The sequence below is a fragment of the Protopterus annectens genome, chromosome 4.part0 (genome assembly GCF_019279795.1).
Source record: "Protopterus annectens isolate FY-2018-M chromosome 4.part0, PAN1.0, whole genome shotgun sequence".
NCBI classification, from domain to species: domain Eukaryota; kingdom Metazoa; phylum Chordata; order Ceratodontiformes; family Protopteridae; genus Protopterus; species Protopterus annectens.
This window is the reverse complement of record NC_056733.1, coordinates 925491882-925513535: the sequence shown is the minus strand read 5'-3', so window position 1 is coordinate 925513535 and position 21654 is coordinate 925491882. Positions and strand designations below refer to the sequence as shown.

At 44.5% G+C, this 21654-nt stretch overlaps 1 protein-coding gene across 1 annotated transcript in view; it reads left to right on the top strand.

Moving 5' to 3' along the window:
* Nucleotides 1-21654, top strand: part of RAB35 (RAB35, member RAS oncogene family) — a 703423-nt gene that overhangs the window by 313807 nt on the left and 367962 nt on the right. The window contains exon 3 of the mRNA XM_044068901.1: nt 2548-2671. Within this exon, the coding sequence (XP_043924836.1) occupies nt 2548-2671 (124 nt within the window). The remainder of the gene's footprint in view (nt 1-2547; nt 2672-21654) is intronic.

Sequence of the window (21654 nt, the reverse complement as noted above, 5' to 3'; positions counted from 1 at the left end):
GACTCGTCTTTTTATCTATGCAGCCCCCCCCCCCCCTTACCTCTGCTTCCCAGAGTGCTTCTAAAAATAAGGGAAGAAGGACCAAGGGCAGTACTCGGACTGGCCCAGACAAAGCTAGTGTCCTCTGCTACTCAACTTAACCAGAAACCATGGCAGTTACCACAGAGAGTGGACCTTCTGACTCAGGACAAGGGAAAGGTTGTGCATCCCAACCTGCAGACACTCAGACTTTCAGAGGATAATTCCACAGCATCCTGAATGGAGCCTGCTGTAAGCAAGCAGGTACAAGATTTTCTTAGAGACTGGAAGGCCCAGTACTAGGAAACTTTACTCAGCTAAGTGGAGAAGATTTTCCATTTGGTGTGAACAGCATGGACGCAGTCCTTTCTTAGCCAAGATCCCCATCATCCTAGCTTACCTGGCTAATTTGGTTGGTAAGGGCTTATCTTATTCCTCCATTAAAATTCATGCCTCTGCCATTTCAGCCCATATCCCTGCACTATCTCCCTACACTCACCTCCTTCTGGGACAGTTTTGTTAGGGAGTGATTCACATCACCCTACCCAGGCGATAACCACATTCCTCATGGGACCTCAATGTTGTTGTGGAAGAACTGACCCGGCTTTCTTTCAAACCATTGGCTTTTGCTAACAAAGTTTCTAACTTGGAAACTGCCCTTTTGTTGGCCATTACTTCTGCTAGAAGAGTCTTTGAGCTGCAGGTTTTCCTGGCAGTAGAACCTTCCTCATCTTCCGTCCAGACAGGGTGTCCCTCAGAAATAACCCTTCTTTTATGCCCAGTGTGGTGACAGACACTTCATTAAATCAGGCCATTCACCTGCCTGTCTTCAATTCTTCATTCCTTGGATGTACACAGGCAGTTGGATTACTATCTTGACAGAACTCTGACTTTGGGAAAATCAGACCAACTGTTTGCGGCCTTTGCCACCAGTTCTGAAGGAAAACCAGTTTCCAAACAGACAGTCTCCAAATGGATCTCCCACTGTTTCCTTTTGTTACGGCCATCATAGTAAGAAGCCACTTGATGCTGTCAGGACTCGCTCTACTAGGGCCACTGCTACCTCCGCTGCCTTTCTAAAAGGGGTCCATACCAAGGACATTCTGGAAGCTGCTACCTGGTCATCTGTGCATGCCTTCACCAAGCATTATGACTTATCAGCTTTTTCCAAATCCAGAGCAGGATTTGCCTTTGCCGTTCTGCAGGGCATTTTGTCCTCTCCTGAATGTCCCTTTTACCCCCCTTTTTCAGCTTTGGGAATTATCCCACAAGTTAGGACTGCAACAGTGAAACATGAAGAACATAGTACAGTTGTGTACACTTACCATAAATGTAGATGTTCAAGTGTATTCACTGTTGCAGTCTTCTTTCCCCTCCCTTAGCCTGCCATATAGGCTGGAGCAAGCTTCCTCTTAAGCCAAGGGGTCCCTCCTTTTGCCCTTTCTCTTGCTTCTGTCTCTTGGACCCTTTACTTAAGGACCCATCTTGAGGGGCCTTCTACCTTCAGGGGGACAACAAAAAACTGAAGTTATGATATCAGCTGGCTCCCTTTATACCCCAGCATGCTGATATCGGTTAGGGCATCTACCAAATGTTGGAGGAAGGGGGAATTTTTCTCTGGTAGTCAGGCCAGCCAAGAGCTTTCACGGCAGGAAACCCCAGAAGTCAGGACTGCAACAGTGAATACACTCGAACAGCATCATTTATGATGTGTACACAGCTGTACTTATATGAGCAAGCAATGACCAGTCGTCAGCAGTGAAGGTTTGTGAATGTTGTAATGCACAGCAAACGAGCATCTCTAGGAGAAATCAGCTGATCATTCTTTATAGACAATTGGTGTGTTTAATTTGGAGTTTGGCATGCAGTTTTGGAGACTAATAATTACAAAGAGACCGATGCATTATGGAGGAGAGCAGCAAAATATAATTACTGGGCGACACTGGAGTCTATTAAAAAAGCACAGAAGATAATGTGAAAGAAACATTGAAGACCACAGAGGGTAATATGAGAGAAATGTTTAAGTACCTCAAAAGGAGCATATGTAAGGGTGCTGTCTTTCAAAAAATATTCAAAATCAGGATGTGATTGGAATATGCAAGGTGATTGGCTCAGTGTAGCAGTATTATTATTTCACACAAAGGGTAGTAGCTTGTAGCAGACTTTCTGGTGAAATAATAAGTCGAAGCACAGTTGTACTGAAAAGTGTACTTGGATAGTTCTAAGCCAGTTCTTTTGAGAGTAATAAAAACATTTTACAGTATTATCGGTACATCTATTAGTGAAATTCAGATTGGGTATGTCGGAGGATCCTAATTTATCATCAGTCTGTGTGATGTGTGTGTGTATCGAGCAGAAATGACTCAGATTCATCGAGTCTGAATGTCCTGTAGATTAGGCGAGTCCTGTATTGCAGAGTAAAATCTACTTTTGATTTGTAGTAGCACGTAAAGCATTGCTTATTAGTACTAGTAGCAGCTTTCACTTTAAATAACTTTATTCACCACTGCTTTTGTCTTGCACGTGTAGGTAGCTATATTACCACTATTGGAGTTGACTTCAAGATCCGAACAGTGGAAATTAATGGTGAAAAAGTGAAGCTCCAGATCTGGGATACTGCTGGCCAAGAACGGTTTCGCACCATCACATCCACGTAAGTTTGTGGTTCATATGCACTTCTTTGACTCTGCCCTTGAGGTGGGAATCACAGAGTTCAGTTTAGGACTGACTGCAGAGACAAAAGAGGGTAGACTTGATGTACATTTGCCTCTTTATGTTTTAATAGGGTTACCACCTTTCCAGGTGCCTAAAGTGGGATGTTTTTAGCAGAAATGTGAGATTTTGCAGGACACACCATACCCCCACAGCCACTGCAAAGGACATAACTTCACTTTTTTGACAAAATAAAAGTTTATTCATATAACATTGGAGTTGCTTATGCTATTTCTTATAACATTTAGGCGTTTCAGATACAAAGTAATTGTTTTATGCAACTGTTAAAGAAAATTAGGACTTTTATTGTCCTAAAATCTTGAGTCTAGGTGGTGACGAGTGCTCATGAATGCTCGAGTTAGTCAGCAGCCCGTAGCTGTGTAGCTCTTGTTTGGGATCATGCTTTTAAATCTGTTTGAAAGATTTGCTGTTGATTCTCAGTAATTCCTTTTTACACTTGAAGCCATTTTGCTGTATGGCACAGATGCTGAAAAGGTATGCTCCTTTGGTGGTAGGTGGGACAAAAAGGAAACGTTTGTTTGAATATATTACTGTACAATCCTGCGTATACTGTCACCAAGGAATGAGAATGTTTATTGCAGGGACTTTTAAGCTTTTACTAATGGTGTTGCCCTTTTCCCCAGATTGTGCCTGTTTTCTTGTGCAGCATTTATGTTGTGGTGAGCTTGTGTTCTTCTATAGCTGTTGGGATAAGCCTGTATGGTGTGTGGGTCTTGGTCTAACTTCGCTTGCACAACTCCCATGCCAGAGTAAGCCTGTTACTTTGTGTGGAGTTGCCACTGGGGCATGTGTTGTTTGTGTGATTTTTACTCTAGATGACCCTGGTATCTTTTGTGTCTGTGACATGATGACTCCCATGCCAGAGTAAGCCTGTTACTTTGTGTGGAGTTGCCACTGGGGCATGTGTTTGTGTGATTTTTACTCTAGATGACCCTGGTATCTTTGTGTCTGTGACGTCATGATGAGCTTGTTTTCATAGAATCATGGGAGGATACTAGGCTAATGGCACTGAGGTCCGTACAAAATCTAGCCAGGAGTTTATCCCCAAAAAAAGAAACCTCAGTCAGCACCTGTTGCCACTGTCAGTGAGGGACACAGGTGGAACTCCTGGGACAAATTTGCGCTTGAAGAGGGTCAGTGAGGTACTCTGTTTGACATACGTGTGTGACCTAGGGTGAGCACGTTTTATCTCATGGCTGTTTCCTTTGAGTGAGTGTCTAATTTTTGGTTATTTCCTTGAGATGAGCTGGTTTTACTTGAGATTAATTTTTTCAGCACTGTGGTCTCTGTGGACGCTTCATCCCACAGACACTAGCTTCTTGGGGAGAGAGAGAGACTGAGAGACAGACATATGTATGCTTTTGTGTAACTTTCCTCTTCATCTCAAGCCTGTTGATTGTGTATGGGTTAACTTGTCATGATGGTTGGATGCCAGCAGTCTTTCTTTGGGCAAGGCCCTTCCATCTTCTCGTCTTGAGCACAGTCACTGTGGATGCTTCTGAGCTACAGTGCGGTGGGTACATTTCAGTGGGTCTGTGGTTCAGGGAGTCATTGTGCTAGGAGTTATCTTCATGTGGTTCAGGGAGTCATTGCACTAGGAGGAGTCATTGCACTAGGAGTTATCTTCATGTGGTTCAGGGAGTCATTGCACTAGGAGTTATCTTCATGTGGTTCAGGGAGTCATTGCACTAGGAGTTATCTTCATGTGGTTCAGGGAGTCATTGCACTAGGAGTTATCTTCATGTGGTTCAGGAGTCATTGCACTAGGAGTTATCTTCATGTGGTTCAGGAGTCATTGCGCTAGGAGTTATCTTCATGTGGTTCAGGGAGTCATTGCGCTAGGAGTTATCTTCATGTGGTTCAGGAGTCATTGCGCTAGGAGTTATCTTCATGTGGTTCAGGGAGTCATTGCGCTAGGAGTTATCTTCATGTGGTTCAGGGAGTCATTGCGCTAGGAGTTATCTTCATGTGGTTCAGGGAGTCATTGCGCTAGGAGTTATCTTCATGTTACCGTACTGGAGATGAGAGCAATTTTCCTTTCCCTTCAAGCCTTTCAGATTCCCATCCATGCAGACTGACCACGTACCTTCCGTATGGTATATCAACATAAAGGGGGGAACCTCAGTTTTTTTCTTTTATGCTAGGGGCCTATGAGCATTTGAGAATAGTCCTTGTTGACAGACTACCTTTTAATGACATTCACTTTTTTGGAGTGCACTCCCTTAGTACACAGATTGAGCAGGCGACTTCTCATTCAATACTAGTAGCCCGTCATTTTGTGTTAACTTGTCATGATGGTTGGATGCTTTCATTCTTTCCTTGGCAAGGCCCTTCCATTCTGGGGAGGATCTTCTGTTTTTTGTTTGGGGGGGGGGGGGTATTTTGCAACTTGGTAATATCTCTGATCACTACCAAATGCAGGGATGAGTTCTTCCTTACCATGTCACCATGGAGATGTCTAAGGGACACCCTGTCCCACTTATTTTATTTTATTTTCCATTTGTTTACCAGGTTAGTCCAACTGGGCATAATGTGACCGTTTTCAGCGGAGACCTGAGGAGAAAAGCTCAAAATACATAGTAAAAAATTATAAAAACATAATAAAAAATTAATATAAACAAAATAAATTATATAAACATAGCAATTTTGTACAAAGAGCATAGAACATATAAAATGAGTAAAAATCAGAGTTTTACAATTGATACAGCATACAGTGGTTAGAATATTGAGAAACAAACAAGATATTGTACAACAAATATAGAATTGCTTGAACATAAATTCAAAAAGCAGTTTCCATAGACAAACAAGGTCATAAACTAGAAATCATAACTATAAAGGTGGCCCAAACACCTGGTTCACAGTACTGTGCACTAAGTGAAACTACACAGGACAGCTGTGATCTAGGGATGTTGAAAGTCAGGAATAGGTGAAATTAGTCTGGTTCTGTACAGGAACATATCCAAGTTTTGAATAGGAGATTTTTTAGTAGGGATTTGGAAGTATGTTTACTATTTAGACATCTGATGTCAGGGGGTAGAGAGTTCCAGCCCTTGGCAGCTACATAGGAATAAAGAGTTTGGCCTGAGCTATGTAAGCAATTGGTAATAGTCAGCAGGGCAGTATTGGAAGATCTTAGTTGATGCACAGTATTATGGAAGGTGAGCAGACCAGAGAGGGCAGCTATTTTATTTGGTTGGTATGCAGGACCCAAAGGACTTTTGCCCCCCCCACCCCCACCCCATTTATTTTGCCCTGATACCAAAGTTGTCACTTCAGAGATAAGGTTTTTCAGCATTAATTTTATTCTGTTTTCTGAGTGTCACAGTTACAAGAGTAAATGTAACTTCAGTGCCTAAATATCTGAGTACTTGGATTGTTTGTATGGTATTGCAGGTAAGTAACTCACCCCTATTCTTTGTATAAAGATTTATTCAAAACCTAATGTTAGAAAAAGATTTGCAGTTCATATGTTTTTTCATGTGTGCATCTAACTGACCTTAGGAAGGCATTTTCTTAACATGTAAAACTGGGTGTGGTGAGTAACACTCAGAACAATCGCTTGCCTAGCCTAAGTTACACAGACTGAGATGTTTTTTCAGAAGCAACTGAGGTTTGAAAAGGTAGAAGACATGCTGGGAACTTCATTTGTGTCATGGAAATGAAGAAGCTAAAAAGTTCTGAGTAACACTGAAGTGACGATGTAGAGAGGAAAAAGTAACTCCTGCATAAGACCAGCAGTAGTAAAGGGTGAAATTTCCCCTTGTGTATGTAATTCACTGAGTAGTACTGTTAGTCGGAGACCATGAGGGGCCCTGGGGAACAAGAACAGGAAGTTTCCAGGTGGGCGTATTTAAGCACATACTTGTGTATGTACTTTGACTGGGTTAGCCCCACTAGGCCAGTGTCCTCTTTTTCAAGGGCAGCCACAGGTGGTAGTGATACTGACTAGTGGAAATTTTCCAGGGCACTGGAGAACTCCCCCTGTTCTTTCTTCCATAAGAGCCGTGGGATATTTTGCATTCCGTTAAACTACTGCCGATTTGTGCAGCTGGAAGTTCAGGTTAATGTCTCATCTGAAGGAGAGCACGCTCGGTGTCAGTATCATGTACCTGTAGTGGGAATAGAACCCACAGCTTCCTGCAACATTTTCATCTGATGGACAGCATTTTCAGTGTCAGTATCATGTAACTGGAGTGGGACTAGAACCCACAGCTTCCTGCAACAAAGGAGAATCTGCTACCTGTTGAGCCACTATCACTATGAATAGCAGCTTGAGGCGACATCAAGTTTACAGATTAATACAGTATTAACTGAGTCAGGCATAGTGCTTTTCTTTGTGCATTCGGACCTACAAAAACAGCAGTGCCCTGTCAAGGCATTGTAACAAAAATGCTGATTAAGTATTTGCATCATGATGTTTAGACACTTAAAGGGGAGTGCTGCACCAGAAAGGGAGTTTGTACCAGGCAGTAAGGAATATTAGCCTTAAAACAACATTCAAGTCCCAGAATAATGTTAGAAATTCTCATGAGTATCTTGAAGTTTCAAGAAGTTGTTTGGAAACCTCTTGTCACTGTGCCAAAGTATTTATTTTGAAGGCCATCTGTAGTGTAGAAATACTCAGTTTGATTATCGGCATTGTGCAAGAGACTTCACACCAAAAAAAAAATGAGAAACTTCGCTAAACATTTGTCACAGATATGCAACTCCTTGCTTAGAAGAGAATATGCTTGTGTTTTCTAGGATGATGTGAATCCTGCTTACCTGTCCGAGGTGTCACCTCCAGCCCTGTCTGAGGTGTCACCTCCAGCTTCCTCAACTGCTCTGCCTTTACTGCCCAGGATGTTCGTGTTACCCTGCAGCAGTCATCACACTTGGGTTATCCTGCCGTCAGGCGGTCCCGCAGTCGGCCGGAATTCCAAAGTCTTGGTCTGGCGTCGGTTGCTGTCTCCTCTTTCCTGATGCCAGTGCGCTAGGGGGATATATAATGCAACCAACGCCATTTTCTTCAGTCTTTCTTGCCGTGCGATGCCCGAAGCAGAAGCAGTTCGCAAGTGCCGGTCGGCCGACTCCTGAGATTTTTCAATTTGAATTTCAGACCGAAGTCTTCTATAAAGCTAAGTACCTCGTTGGGGAAACTTTTCTTGCCTCAGACCGATGTCAGAAAAAGTTAACAATTGTATTTCTTGTGGGAAGCAAATACCTCATAAGGATTTTCATTATTGCATACCTTGCCTAGGCCCAGACCACGACGCCACTTGTCAGTTTTGTGCTAGGTTTAATAAGCGTACTATTAAAAGACTCTTTGATTTTGCATGACACTACTACAGTAGGAAATTTAACTGCACCATGCCATCGGAGCTACCGACTACCGGCGTGCACAAAAAATGCAGGGATAAGGACAGACAGCCCAGGCCTAAGCCAGATTCCGAGGCCTCAGCTGATCCGGTCTCGGGTTCTCTGGTCCTCAGTGAGGCTCCGACGCAGCCACTGACTACCGCAGATCTGGAACCCGAGACTGCTACAGAAATTTTGGCGGAAGGCACCAGGCCGACGCAGCCATTTAGTTCAGGCCCTTCCGACGACATGGCTACAAAAGACGTCGGTGCTACAGAAACGCCATCGGTTTCTGAAGGCGTTTTCCGACCGACGACTCTCACCATTAAAACGTTTTCTAAGTCGAAGACTCCTACTAAATCTGAAAGGACTGCACTTCAGTCTCCTGTTCAAGGCCCCATGCCTAAGAAACAGATGCTCAAAATGGCTGAAGATTTGATTTCTTTAATCAGGGGTTCCCAGCCCCCTCCTGACAAAAGGCCTAGACAAGAGGATGATAATGCATCCTCTGAACAAGTGTCCATTTCTTCAGACTCCTCTGAGGACCAAGATTACTCCTTTTCTCCTTATGAAGATTCTGATGCTGAGGACTCTATTCCCTCAGCTTCTCCTCCTGAAGACTACTCATTTGGGGAAACTTTACACACTGTGAGGGAACATTTTCACTGGGAAGGTCAGGACTACTCTGACTCAAAGAAAAGGCTCAGAGAGATTCTTTTACTCCCTCAACACAGACCACTTGCCATCCCACCAGTTTTGGACATTGTGGATGATGTTTACTCTTAGAATCCAGTTTGAACCCAGACTCTACCTCCTGCTCCGGCTAAGCCCGACAGATACTATAGAGTGCCTGATTCCCACAAATTTCTTTACAAAAGCCCTGCAGCTGACCCAGAGACTATCTCCCAGGGTCCCAAGGGGGCTAAGGCTTCTGTGGCTTAAAACCCAGTACCTTCTGAGAGGGATTCCAGAGCACTAGACAGGTGGGGGAAAAAGGTTTACACCTCAGCCACACTAGCTATGAGGGCACTTAATTGCCAGTTTCACATGCTTAAATATCAGCAATTCCTAATCTCTCACTTAAAGCAAAGAATAACCACTCTCCCTCAACAGTCTGAATTGAAAGAAGTACAGGATCTGTTGCACGCCACTGAGCAGGTGGGCAAACATACCTTACAATGTGGGTTTGTTTCTTTGGAGGCCTCCTGCAGAGCAGCTGTCACTGGGTCTGTTATACGTAGGCATGCTTGGTTAAAAGAACAAACTCTGCCTGATCATGTTAAAGCAAAACTACTAGATGCTCCCTTACAGCAGGATGTGCTTTTTGGAGTTAAAGCAGAAGAAGTTTTAAAGAAAATGGAGGATAAAGCAAAATCTATGCAGACAGTCAAAGATTTCCTACAGGTACAACCCCCTCGCTTCAGCAGAAACTGGCCAACAGGGGCAGAGGACAACCACAAGCCCAGTATAAGCCTCGCCAATGGGGCACTACAACACAGAAGGGAGGAGAAGACTGGTCTCAATCCACCAGAAGGCAAACTCAATGACTTGCACCTCATCTGGCCAAGCAATACTCTCTTGGCAGCCCCCTTGGGGGGGAAACTCACACTTTTTGCAGACAACTGGCACATTGTCACAAAGGACAAATGGGCCCTAGACATAATTTTACGAGGATACAGATTCCACTTTCACACCTTGTCAATGAAAAGAGGAATGCCAAACCTGCCACAAAATCAATGGGCAGAGGCACAAAAACAAATTACAGCCGTCATGGACATGAGAGCTATTCAACGGGTACCGACTCGAGAGCAAGGCCAAGGATTTTACTGAAGACTCTTTCTAGTGCCCAGAAAGGACAATGCTTGGAGACCAATTCCGGACCTTTCAATTCTAAACACTTACTTACAAGTACCCAAATTCAAGATGCTAACTCTACAGCAGCTACTTCACATGTTGGGCAAGGAAGCATGGCTAGTAACGTTGGACCTCAAGGAGGCATACCTGCATGTCCCAATCAGACAAAGTTGCAGAAGATACCTCCGTTTCATTGCAGGTTCAACCCATTACCAATTCTCTGCACTGCCCTTTGGCTTTTCTACTGCGCCCACAGTCTTCACAAAATGCCTGGCACCAGTAATTGCATACTGCAGACAAAGAGGAATTCAAATATGTCCATATCTGGACTGCCTCATCCAAGCAGAAAGCAAAGACATTCTCTTACATCATCTGGCCTTTGTAAAGCATCCACTAAACTGCCTGGGGTACACAGTAAACGAAAAGAAGTCAAATCTAGTACCCTCACAAAAAAATGACATTCCTGGGTGCCAGCTTGAATACAACGGCCCAGAAGGCTTATCTTACGCCAGACAAGCAACTACAACTGACTCAATATTTCAGGACAATGGCAACAAAGTCCCAATTAACTGCAAGAAAAATTCTGCAGGCCTTGGGCTTCATGGCATCTTGCATACTAATAATACCATTTGCAAAGCTGCATATGAGAAAATTACAGTGGTACCAAATGTTCCGCGTTTGCACAGCTTTGCGCGGTCGTACACATAGCGCAGCGCCGGTTAAACAAAGTTAAACTTTTTCTGGCTCCGCCAAGTCTGTTCTTCAAATTTTCCCTTAAGGAAGCTCTACTCTTAGTATAACCAGACTACTCACTGTATTATAAGCCTAGCACTTGTTCTCAATACTTCTCTACTAAGTAAGCACTCTCATACTAAGTAAAGCACTACATCTACTTACCACCCCTGTGAATATCCACTTCCCTTAAAGGTATACCACTCCCTTATACTGTTCTAGCATGTCGAGTGGTAGATTACTGGCGTCGTCTCCAGTTCAGCTGGTCAATCTGGGCATCTTGAGACAATGCTACAATTGTCTCATGTACACAGACAACCCTCTCCTCCTCCCAGCAAACAAAAATACATGTGAGAGATGCAACTATATAGCCAAACTGGAGGCTGAACTCTCTCAACTCAGGGCTGGCATGACCAGACAGGAGGAGATGGCAACCACACACACAACAATCCCAGTCCCACATAGACCTACCACAACTGCAAACCAAACACATAAAACACAAAGACATACTGGAGGCTCTAATAAAAACTTACCAAAACAACAGAGGCTCCCAAAGCAGACATCCAAAAATCCACCACCTCAAAACAAAACACATGCAACACATACTTCAATAAATCGGTGTGTCGACCAATCGCAGCCCTTAAGGCCAAACACCTTGCCTGATACACTAGTAATAGGTGACTCCATAGTCAGACACACTGATGTCCCACTGACCAGGCTGAACAAGGAGAAGGTGACTGTGAGCTGTCTATCGGGAGCTAGGATCCGCCACATAACACACGCACTCAGGTCACTCCAAAGCAAGTACAAATATGACTCCGTCATTGTCCATGCTGGTGTGAATGACCTGAGATGTACCTCCCTGGACTACATGAAGAGACATAGAGGAGCTCTCCGATTATGTAGCCCAGGCTGGTATGACCCTGACCCTGAGCAGCATCTTGCCCTCACCAAGAATGATACCACAATACAAAGACAAGATGATCAGCTTTAACAATTGGCTCAAGTACTGGTGTCATTCTAAGGGGATCCAATGTCTGTCTGCCTGGGATGATATGTTGGACAAGCCACGCTGCTCGCAAGGATGGCTTACACCTGTCACCACTGGGCTTCCGGATATTGGCTAAGGCTCTTGCCACCCCCATAGTGCCTTTTTAGGAAGGCTCAAAGACAAACCCACCTCCTTAGAAAACAAAAATGGAAAAAAATAAGGGTAATGCTGCTCAACGCCAGAAGTCTAAATCTCAAGATGCAGGCACTTGATGCACTCCTCAGCATGGAGAACATCGACGTCTGTGCAGTAACTGAAACCTGGTTCAAGGCTCCTGAGAGCACCCCAGCGCTACCAGGCTATACCTCGTATCATGCTTTTCGCCCCAAAACCGGGCGAACCACAAGGAGGGGAGTGTCCATATTCATTAAGGACACCCACACCTCCAGGTTAGTAACAACACATGAAGCATCAGAGACCATACAGGTGCAACTAACCATAGGCAAAACTGCTATACAACTGGTAGCATGTTACAGACCACCCTCCCAATCTCAAGAACCCCACTCAGCCTTCCTGAAGACATTGGAGGATATGAATGTATCACAAAATACCATTATACTGGGAGACTTCAACTACCCAAACATAGATTGGGTACATTATTCTAGCCCTAATACCCTAGCCCAAAGGTTCCTGGAATTCATAAATTCAAATGCACTGGAACAACTAGTCACCTCTCCCACTAGGGAGATAATATACTAGACCTGATCATCACAAACATGGGGACAAAATGCTCCACACGAAGTATACCCTCACTAGTGAGATCTGACCACAAACTAATCACCCTGGATATACATATCCCACCTCCACCCCCAGCACAAAAGACCACAGTGAAAAACTTCTCAAAGCAGACTTCACTCTTCTTAAGACTGAGATGGTATCCTTTAAGCCCACTGTGCCAGTGGATAACACATCCCACAATGCCGAATCCTTCACAAATGCTTTCTATGGACATCTCCAAGAATGCATGGATCATACAATCCCAAACAAATCCAAGTCTCTCTCCACCAAATGTAAGCGTCCTGTCTGGTGGACCTCAGCCATAAACAAATTGTATAACAAAAGAAGGAGGCTACTGCGTCAGGCGAAATACCATGAAGGAAGACATCTCTGATCAACATTAGCAGAAAACTACGTTCTCTCAAAAAACATCCAAGGCAAACTTTGAAAGAAAAATCGCTAAGGACACTAAAGATAACCACAAAGCCTTCTTCAGCTATGTTAGAAACCTGGTGGAAACCCTCAGATATGCTCAGAGTTGGTTCACAACAACAAAAAATACACTGAACCCACAGATATTGCTAACATTCTGGCTGACAGGTTCAGTGCAAATTTCTCGCCTCCTTCACCCCCAAAAGAAGAAATACTTATCCCAGCTGAATGTAATCTCCCTGTCATCTCAGATGTCCAAGTGAGAACCGCCCTAAACAAAGCAAAGAACACAGCATCAATGGGACCTGGCGGTATCCCGGGGTGCGTGTTATGTTAACTCCAAGAGGAGCTAAACCCACACATAAAAATGCTATTTAACCTTAGCCTTACTTCGGGATATGTACCTGAACACTGGCGTGCAGCAACAGTGGTCCCACTCCACAAGGGGGGTGCCTCTACAGACCCTGGAAACTACCGCCCCATAAGCTTGACTAGCCTGGTCTGCAAAGCTATGGAAAAAATCATTATGGAACTCATAAACGGAGACATAGGGGACCTACAGACGCTTGACCCCACCCAGTTCGGCTTTGTAAAGGGCAGATCCTGCCTTTTAAACCTGGTTGACTTTTTCGAAACAGTCATTAGAGCCATTGATGAGGGCAAAGCAGTCCATACAGCATACCTGGACTTGGCTAAGGCCTTCGACACAATACCCCATTCAGGCATCATAGATAAGCTAAACAGCTTAAAAGTAAACCCTTATGTCACTAGATGGGTTGCAAACTGGCTAAAGGACAGAACCCATAAAGTTAAAATCGCTGGAGCAATGTCAGACTAAGCCAGTGGTGTCCCACAGGGATCTGTCCTGGGACCCCTCTTGTTCGGCATTTATTTCTCAGATGTTAAAGCAAACATGGGAGGGCTGTGGCTGACCAAGTTCGCAGATGACTGCAAACTAGGCGCCATAGTCGATACACCAGCAGATACACACATCCTACAAAAAGGCCTCACTGAAACGGACAACTGGTGCCGTAGTCACGGCCTTAAACTAAATGCCAAAAAATGTATAGTCATCCCTTTTGGAAAAACAAAGTACCCACAAATTATCACATAGACAGCAACCCACTGAGTACGGAAAAAGTAATCAGAGACCTAGGGACCCAAGTAGACAGCGACCTCTCATTTGACACCCACATTGCCAAAGTGGTTAGAAAAACATTCTACCTTGCACACCTCATCATGAAGGGTTTCACATCCAGATCCAAGGATGTCATTGTACCCCTATATTTCTCCCTCATCAGACCCATGATTGAGTACAATGCCCCATTTGGTATGTACCTTACCCGGCACTTGCAACAGCTGGAGAGACCACAAAAGTACCTCACCAAAAGGATCAAGGGTCTCCAACATATGTCTTATTCTGCCAGACTAAAGAAACTTCAGCTCTATTCAGTAGCATACCGCCTGCTCAGAGGTGATCTCTGCCTGACGTACAAGGCCATGTCCAATCAGGATCTGATGGACATGCTCCACCTCAAAAAATCCAAATCCATCAGGACCACGAGAGCTAAAGACTTAAACCTCGGCACAAGTATGAATAGGACATGCTGGAGGGATAGATTCATAACCCAGAGGCTTCCCATGCTTTGGAACAGGATCCCAGTTCGTATTAGGCAGAGCCCCTCACTGACTCTCTTCAAGAGAAATCTTGAGTGGATGGGAGATCGTAAGTTTACCCCAGGGGTCACATCTGTGTCACTGCTAGACAGGGGCACAGTAAACTAATTCTATTATATAAGGGGACCTTCACTGTATCACTACTAGACAGAGGCACAGTATTCTAGATTTGTTCTGTACATTTTTGTACCACTTCATGGGGTGGCAAAAGCCACATCACTATGGCTAGGCTTACAAATACCCCAGGGCAGATAGCCTAGTACTGTACTATGAAACTATGAAACGCGTATGGTCTCAACACAGCCACAGCTTGGACACAATGATATCTCTCATCCCCTGCCTACAACAGGAATTTCTATGGTGGTCACAGGCATGTCACCTCAACAAGGGTCAGCCTTTCACCTTTTCCCCCAGCCAGGCAAACTATCACAACAGACGCTTCAGATTACGCCTGGGGGGCACACATGGCAGAGCAATGCATTTAAGGCCTATGGACTGCAGATCAAAGAAATCTGCACATAAATCAAAAAGAGATGCTAGCTGTATAGAAAGCTCTGACAACCTTCAAGGATTTAATACATCCAGGACAACTTGCAATAAAGACGGACAACACCACAGTAATGTGGTACATAAACAAACAAGGGGGTACACATTCCTACCCTCTATGCAGGCAAGCAATGATCTCATGGAACACAGCTCTGGCTTACCAAGTTCAGTTGCAAGCTCAATTCCTGCCAGGATAGAAGAACACATTTGCAGACGACCTCAGCAGAAACATCAAGGATCCCCACGAGTGGAAACTAGATCCACAAATATTTGCAATGATAACTCAAAAATGGGGCCTTCCAGAAATAGACATGTTTGCCAGTCCTCAAAACTATCAACTGACAAAATTTTGTACAAGGACATTTCACCATCAAGCTTGGAAAGTGGACGCACTCTCTCATTGGAAAAACCTGACAGTATATGCCTTCCCTCCATTGCCTCTCCTCACAAAGGTTCTTCTGAAAGTCAAAAAGGAGAGACCACTACTGATTCTCATAGCCCCAGACTGGCCACGCCAGCACTGGTACCCACTATTGAGAAATATGGCCCACAGCCCACCATGGATATTGCCTCAAATCCCCCATTTGCTCACACAACAAAACAATCAGATTCTTCACAGCCAGCTCAAAACTTTAAATCTGGCTGCATGGCAAATCAACTAAACATACAACCAGCTCCTCTTTCCCAAGTAGTTCTGGATGTTTTTCTGGAAGCCAGGAGGCCAAGCACCAGGAAGGCTTACTCGGACAAATGGAAAAGGTTTTGTGCCTGGAACCAAGCTAAAGGCCAGGACACAATTCAGCCTCACATTCTACAGTATTTAGCTGAGATGTTGCACAAAGGACTTTCTCCTCCATTAAAATCCATGCTTCAGCTATTTCAGCTCACTACAACACGGATACACCTTTATTTTCACATCCTCTTCTAAGGCAGTTCCTCAGAGGGGCAAAAAACATTAGACCACCCAGGAGAGCTCCTACACCTACATGGGACCTCAATTTTGTTCTGGAAAAACTAATGTTACCTCCCTTTGAACCAGCTTTCTCTGCAGACCTTCAGTTCCTATCATGGAAGACTTCCCTGCTGCTAGCAGTAACTTCAGCTAGAAGAGTCTCAGAGCTACAGGCACTAATGGCAGTGGAACCTTTCCTCATTTTTCATCAAGACAGAGTTTCTCTACGTAATAATCCTTCCTTTATGCCTAAGGTGGTTTCCAGTGTGGCTTTAAATCAAACCATCCACTTACCCACCTTCTTCCCAAATCCACAGAACAAGGGTGAGAGACTCCTGCATTCCTTGGACATTCACAGGCAACTTCGTTAGCCTTCAGAAAATCTGACCAGCCCTTTGTATCCTATGCTACAGCCTCTCAAGGGAAGGCTATATCAAAGCAAACCATTTCTAAATGGATAGGTCATTGCATACGTTTCTGCTATACTCATCATGGGAAACCAGTTCCTGCTACCATTAGGCCCCACTCTACCAGGGCAACAGCTACCTCTACAGCCTTTCTCAGGGGGGTGCCAACCAAGGAGATTTTAGAAGCTGCAACTTGGAGTTCAGTTCACACCTTTACCAAACACTATCACTTTCCTTTTTACTCTAAGACCAGGGCGGGCTTCGCCACTGCAGTTCTGCAGGGCCTTATAGCCTCCACTAACCCTCTATGATACCTCCCCCCTTCCTTAGCTTTGGGATTCAACCCAAGTGTGATGACTGCAGCAGGGTAACACGATGAACATAGTACAGTTTTGTACCTACCATAAATGTAGATGTTCGAGTGTTCACCCTGCTGCAGTCCAGGTTACCCTCCCTCCATCCCCTCTGTTCTGGCTAAATCTCTTCAATACCTTACTGATGTATTTGCTTATAACTGAAGGGATTTTGTGTTTGGGCAGAGGTTACTCCATTTGGTACTAATTTCTGACCACCTTTTTGGGGGCACCTGACATCTGGGGCAAGAAAAACTGAAGAAAATGGCGTTGGTTGCACTATATATACCCCTGGCGCACGGACGTCAGGGAAGAGGCGACAGCAACCGACGCCGGACCAAGACTTTGGAATTCCAGCCGACTGCAGGACCGCCTGACGGCAGGATAACTCGTGTGATGACTGCAGCAGGGTGAACACTCTAACATCTACATTTATGATAGGTACAAAACTGTACTTTTCTGTACCGTACAGCAGTGCTGGTCTCACCACTCTTTTGTACACCTTTTCTTTTGTTCGACAATGAGTACTTCTTAGCACTTTTTACTTTAGTCCCAGAAAGAAAACCACTCCAAGTATCTGGGAGGAGTGGTCAAAATCATAGCAAGAAATAAAGCATGGGACAATTGACGCACCTCCAAAGACCCACTAGACAATATTAAATTCTGACAACTAAGGAATGAAAAGAAAGCCACATTGTTAGACAAAAAAAAAAACTTCTGTCAACACTTTCAGCAAAAACACCAGAACAAACCTCAAAAATGTTGGGCAGGCATAAACAAACTGCTCCATCCTGGCCAAACCTCCACTCCCACCCCCTCACCCTGCGACCTTAAAACTCCAGAGGAAACTGCTAACATCATTAACAATTGTTTTACCAAAACTATCCAATCGCTAGCTAGCCAACTACCCCCCACCGGCTCCTTTCAAAACTCCTCCACAGCCACTACCCCACTCCCTTTCGCCTTCCAACCTGCATCTACATCGACCATCCGATCTCAAATTAAACTAAAGCCCATTACCCTGGCAGCTGATCTCCTCCCACCAGAATATTTACAAAAAGGGGCAAATGCCATCACATACCCTGTCTCAATCATAATAAACCGCACCTTGACTGAAGCCACTATCCCCTCTCACTGGAAGGTTTCTCATGTCATTCCCCTTTGTAAAGGAGAGAATTCTTTAGACCTCTCAAACTTCTGACCAATAGCCATACTATCACCACTGGCCAAAATTGTGGAAAAGTGCATCCACAGCCAATTAATGCACTATCTCATCCAAAATAAACTAGGCCAACTCTCAGCATGGTTTTAGGCCACATCACAGCACCATTTCAGCCCTCCTGTCCTTCTCTATCAACATCACCCGAAACAATAACAAACTTACCTCATCTCTCTTCCTAGATCTCCCTGAGGCCTTTGATATGGTCAATCACCAACTGTTTCTCTGTACCCTGAAGGAACTGTCACTGAATAGTAGCTCTATTAAATGGTTCCAGTCTTACCTGTCTGATAGACAACAAGCAGTTTTATGGCAGAATACCCTATCCATACATCTACCCGTTACTCTAGGAGTCCCCCAAAGCTCCATACTAAGACCACTAGTCTTCTCAGTCTTTATCAATGACCTACCCACCATCACTCCCAAGGCCACCTACATCCAATATGTGGTTGACTCTCTCTACTTTAATATGTACTGCCTCCTCCTCAACTGAGCTTATGACCCTAACCCAGAATACTTTCAGTGATGTAGAAAAATGGTTTGCAAACCGTCAACTTCTATTAAACCCCAACAAAACTAAACTGCTCATCTTTTCTCCCACCTGCAAATCCACCTCACCATTCTTTACAAGTTCCAACAACGGCACTATTATATCCCCAGATACTCACCCAAAACTCCTGGGCGTCAGTCGATAAAGCCCTTAAATATGATATCCATGTCAGTCAAACCATCAAATATGTCAACAAAAACTGGGCTCTCCCTATACAGGATCAAACCCTTCCTCACTCCTTTGGCAAGAATCACTATCACTCTGTCCCACCTACTATCTACCCTCCTCTATGCCCCCCTCCCCATTCACTAACCTGAACCAAGCCACCCTTACCAAACTTGCTAGTTGTTACAGCCATATTGCTAGATTTGCTACAGGTGCTACCTCTAGGACCCACCATTGTGTCAACCAAACTCAACTAGGATGGCTGGAGTGGCCCAGTCTTCTCCAATACAACCAACTTATACTAACCCACAAAATACTGTATCAACCCGAAAAAACACCAACACTAATTTAGATCATCAAACCATACAGCAACCTGAGGTCACTATGCTCTGCTGACAAACTGCTGGTACAAACAACTAAGAGCATAAATGTGGCTGGGGACTCTTTGCCAACTCAGTAGGCAAAACTTGGAATATGCTACCTGCCGAACTTACTCACCAATCTTCCTTAACCCAGTTAAAAAAAAAAAAAAAAAAAAAAAAAAAAACTCAAACTACAATTCCAACAGCTTTGGCAGTGTCCCTGCTTAAACCCCGACTATCGCCACCCACTGTTCCTGCAAACTCTCTCCCTAAGCATTTCAATCATATACTCTAATAAGTGTATGAATTCTTGAAGGGACTTGGCCCATAACTGCGTGTATTATTGTCTGAAATTGAAGCTGCATGATTTTGATGTCTGCTATGTTTTGTCTGTGTCTGTAACCCTACTAAAAACTGCATGTTATATTTATCTCTAAATGTTTCTATTGTTCCTAATGCATTTGTACTCTGATTTCTGGAACTTTTCTCCCCGGGCCTCCGCTGAAAATGGATATAGTTCAGTCGGACGTTCCCGGTAAACAAATTTAAAATAAAATAAAATAAATCTTTGATATACATCTGATATTCTGTGCCAGGTGGCTGCAGGCTCCTCTGATTCTAGTTTTGATCTCCTCGTTCAGACTTCCCTTCTCAACCACCCCTCCCAGATACATGGAGTTGTTTTCTTTGTGGGACTAATGGGACTAAAGTAAAAGATGCTAAGAAGTATTTATTGTCGAACAAAAGAAAGGTTACTTGTCATTTAACATTCATGAAGCCAGTGTGCTCTTCAAAAAAAAAAAAAAAAAAAATGAATTGCATTGTGTGCTTTACTGCGTACGATGCCGGACTGTCTGACCAGTTAAAATGATTTCACTCATTATCACAAGTTCTTCCAAATCTCCGCACACATTAGTTACCCAGATGTCCTTCAAGGATGCATCTGCAGTCCTTACAAATGGGTTGTCCTGTCGTCAGGCAGCCCTTCGGTCGGCCAGATTCCAAAGTCTGGGTCTGGCCTCGGCTGGTGTCACACTTCACCCGACGTCATAGCGGCAGTTATTCGGGTATAAAGGCATCAGCCGACGCCATTTTCCTCAGTCTTTCTTGCCGCGTGGCGCCCGAAGCAGAAGCTGTTCGCAAGTGCCGGTCGGTCAGAACCAGAGATTACTACTACAAGTACGAAGACTTCTAAAAGCTAAGTACCCCGTTGGGGACTCTTTCTTGCCTCAGCCGATGTCAGAAAAAGTGAATAACTGTTTAAATTGTGGGAAACAAATACCTCATAAAGATTTCCACTCTTACTGCTTACCTTGCTTAGGCCCAGACCACAACGTAGCAGCTTGTCTAGCCTGTGCTTCTTTCAACCGACGACGGCAGGCGTCGGTCTGAATTTGCTGAAGAGTTTTTCGGCTCCGCGTTTGCTTACATTATGCCGTCGGATACTCCGACTACGCAAATTTCTAAAAGCGCAAGGAAAAGGACCGACACTCGCGGTCCGCGGTTTCGGCGAAACGCGGTTAAGCCAACCGAGTGTCTCGGTTTCGCTGAAACCGAGTCCACGGGTTTTCCTTCCGCCGAAAGCTTGCCACTTACCGAGGCCTCATCCAGCTTGGCTGAATCTGCTACTGAAATCCCACCTGCTCCTGCAGGTTCACAGGATTTATCAGATACTATCCCTTTGGATATTTCTACCCCTGCACGTGGAGCTGCTAGGCCTCCTGCATCCATGTCGATTAAGGCCTTTGCCAGGGCTAAAGCAGCAAAAGCTACCAAAACTGTGCCTGCTAAGACCCCTCTCACAGGCCCAGTTCTAGTTCACAAATGCTTAGTCTAGCAGAGGATCTCATTTCTTTGATCCGGGGATCCCAACCACTTCCAGACAGGGCCTCTCACCCACCTCCAGAGAAGAGGACTAGAGTAGAGCCCCCTGAGCCAGTTTCTTCAGATGGCTCCTCTGATGAATCAGATAATTCAGACCCTCCAGAGGCCCCTTTTTCTCCTTATGAGGACTCTGATGCAGAAGAGTCCATTCCTTCTGCCTCTCCGCCTGAGGAATTTTCCTTTGGGGAAACCTTGCATGCTATGAGGGAACAATTTCAATGGCAGGGGCAAGATTTTTCAGACTCTAGGAAAAGGCTTAGAACCTTTTTGCATTTGCCACAGCATAGGCCTTTAGCCATTCCTCCAGTACTTACTGTTGTGGATGATGCTTTTAATGATGCTTGTACTGCTCCTGATTCTCTTCCTCCGGCCCCTGCTAAGCCCGATAGGTACTACAGGGTTCTGGACGCACATTATCATTTGTATAAGGCCCCTTTTGCAGATCCCGAAACTATCTCCCAGGGACCCAAGGCTGTAGCAGCTACCTCTAACCAAAAACCCCCTCCCCTCTGAAAGGGAATCTAGGGCCTTAGAGAGATGGGGTAAAAAAGTTTACACTTCTGCTACTCTTTCAGCTAGGGCCTTGAACTGTCAATTCCACATGATTCAGTATCAGGAATTTGTTAGACCAGTTAACTAAAAAACTGTCCTCGGCTGAACCATTA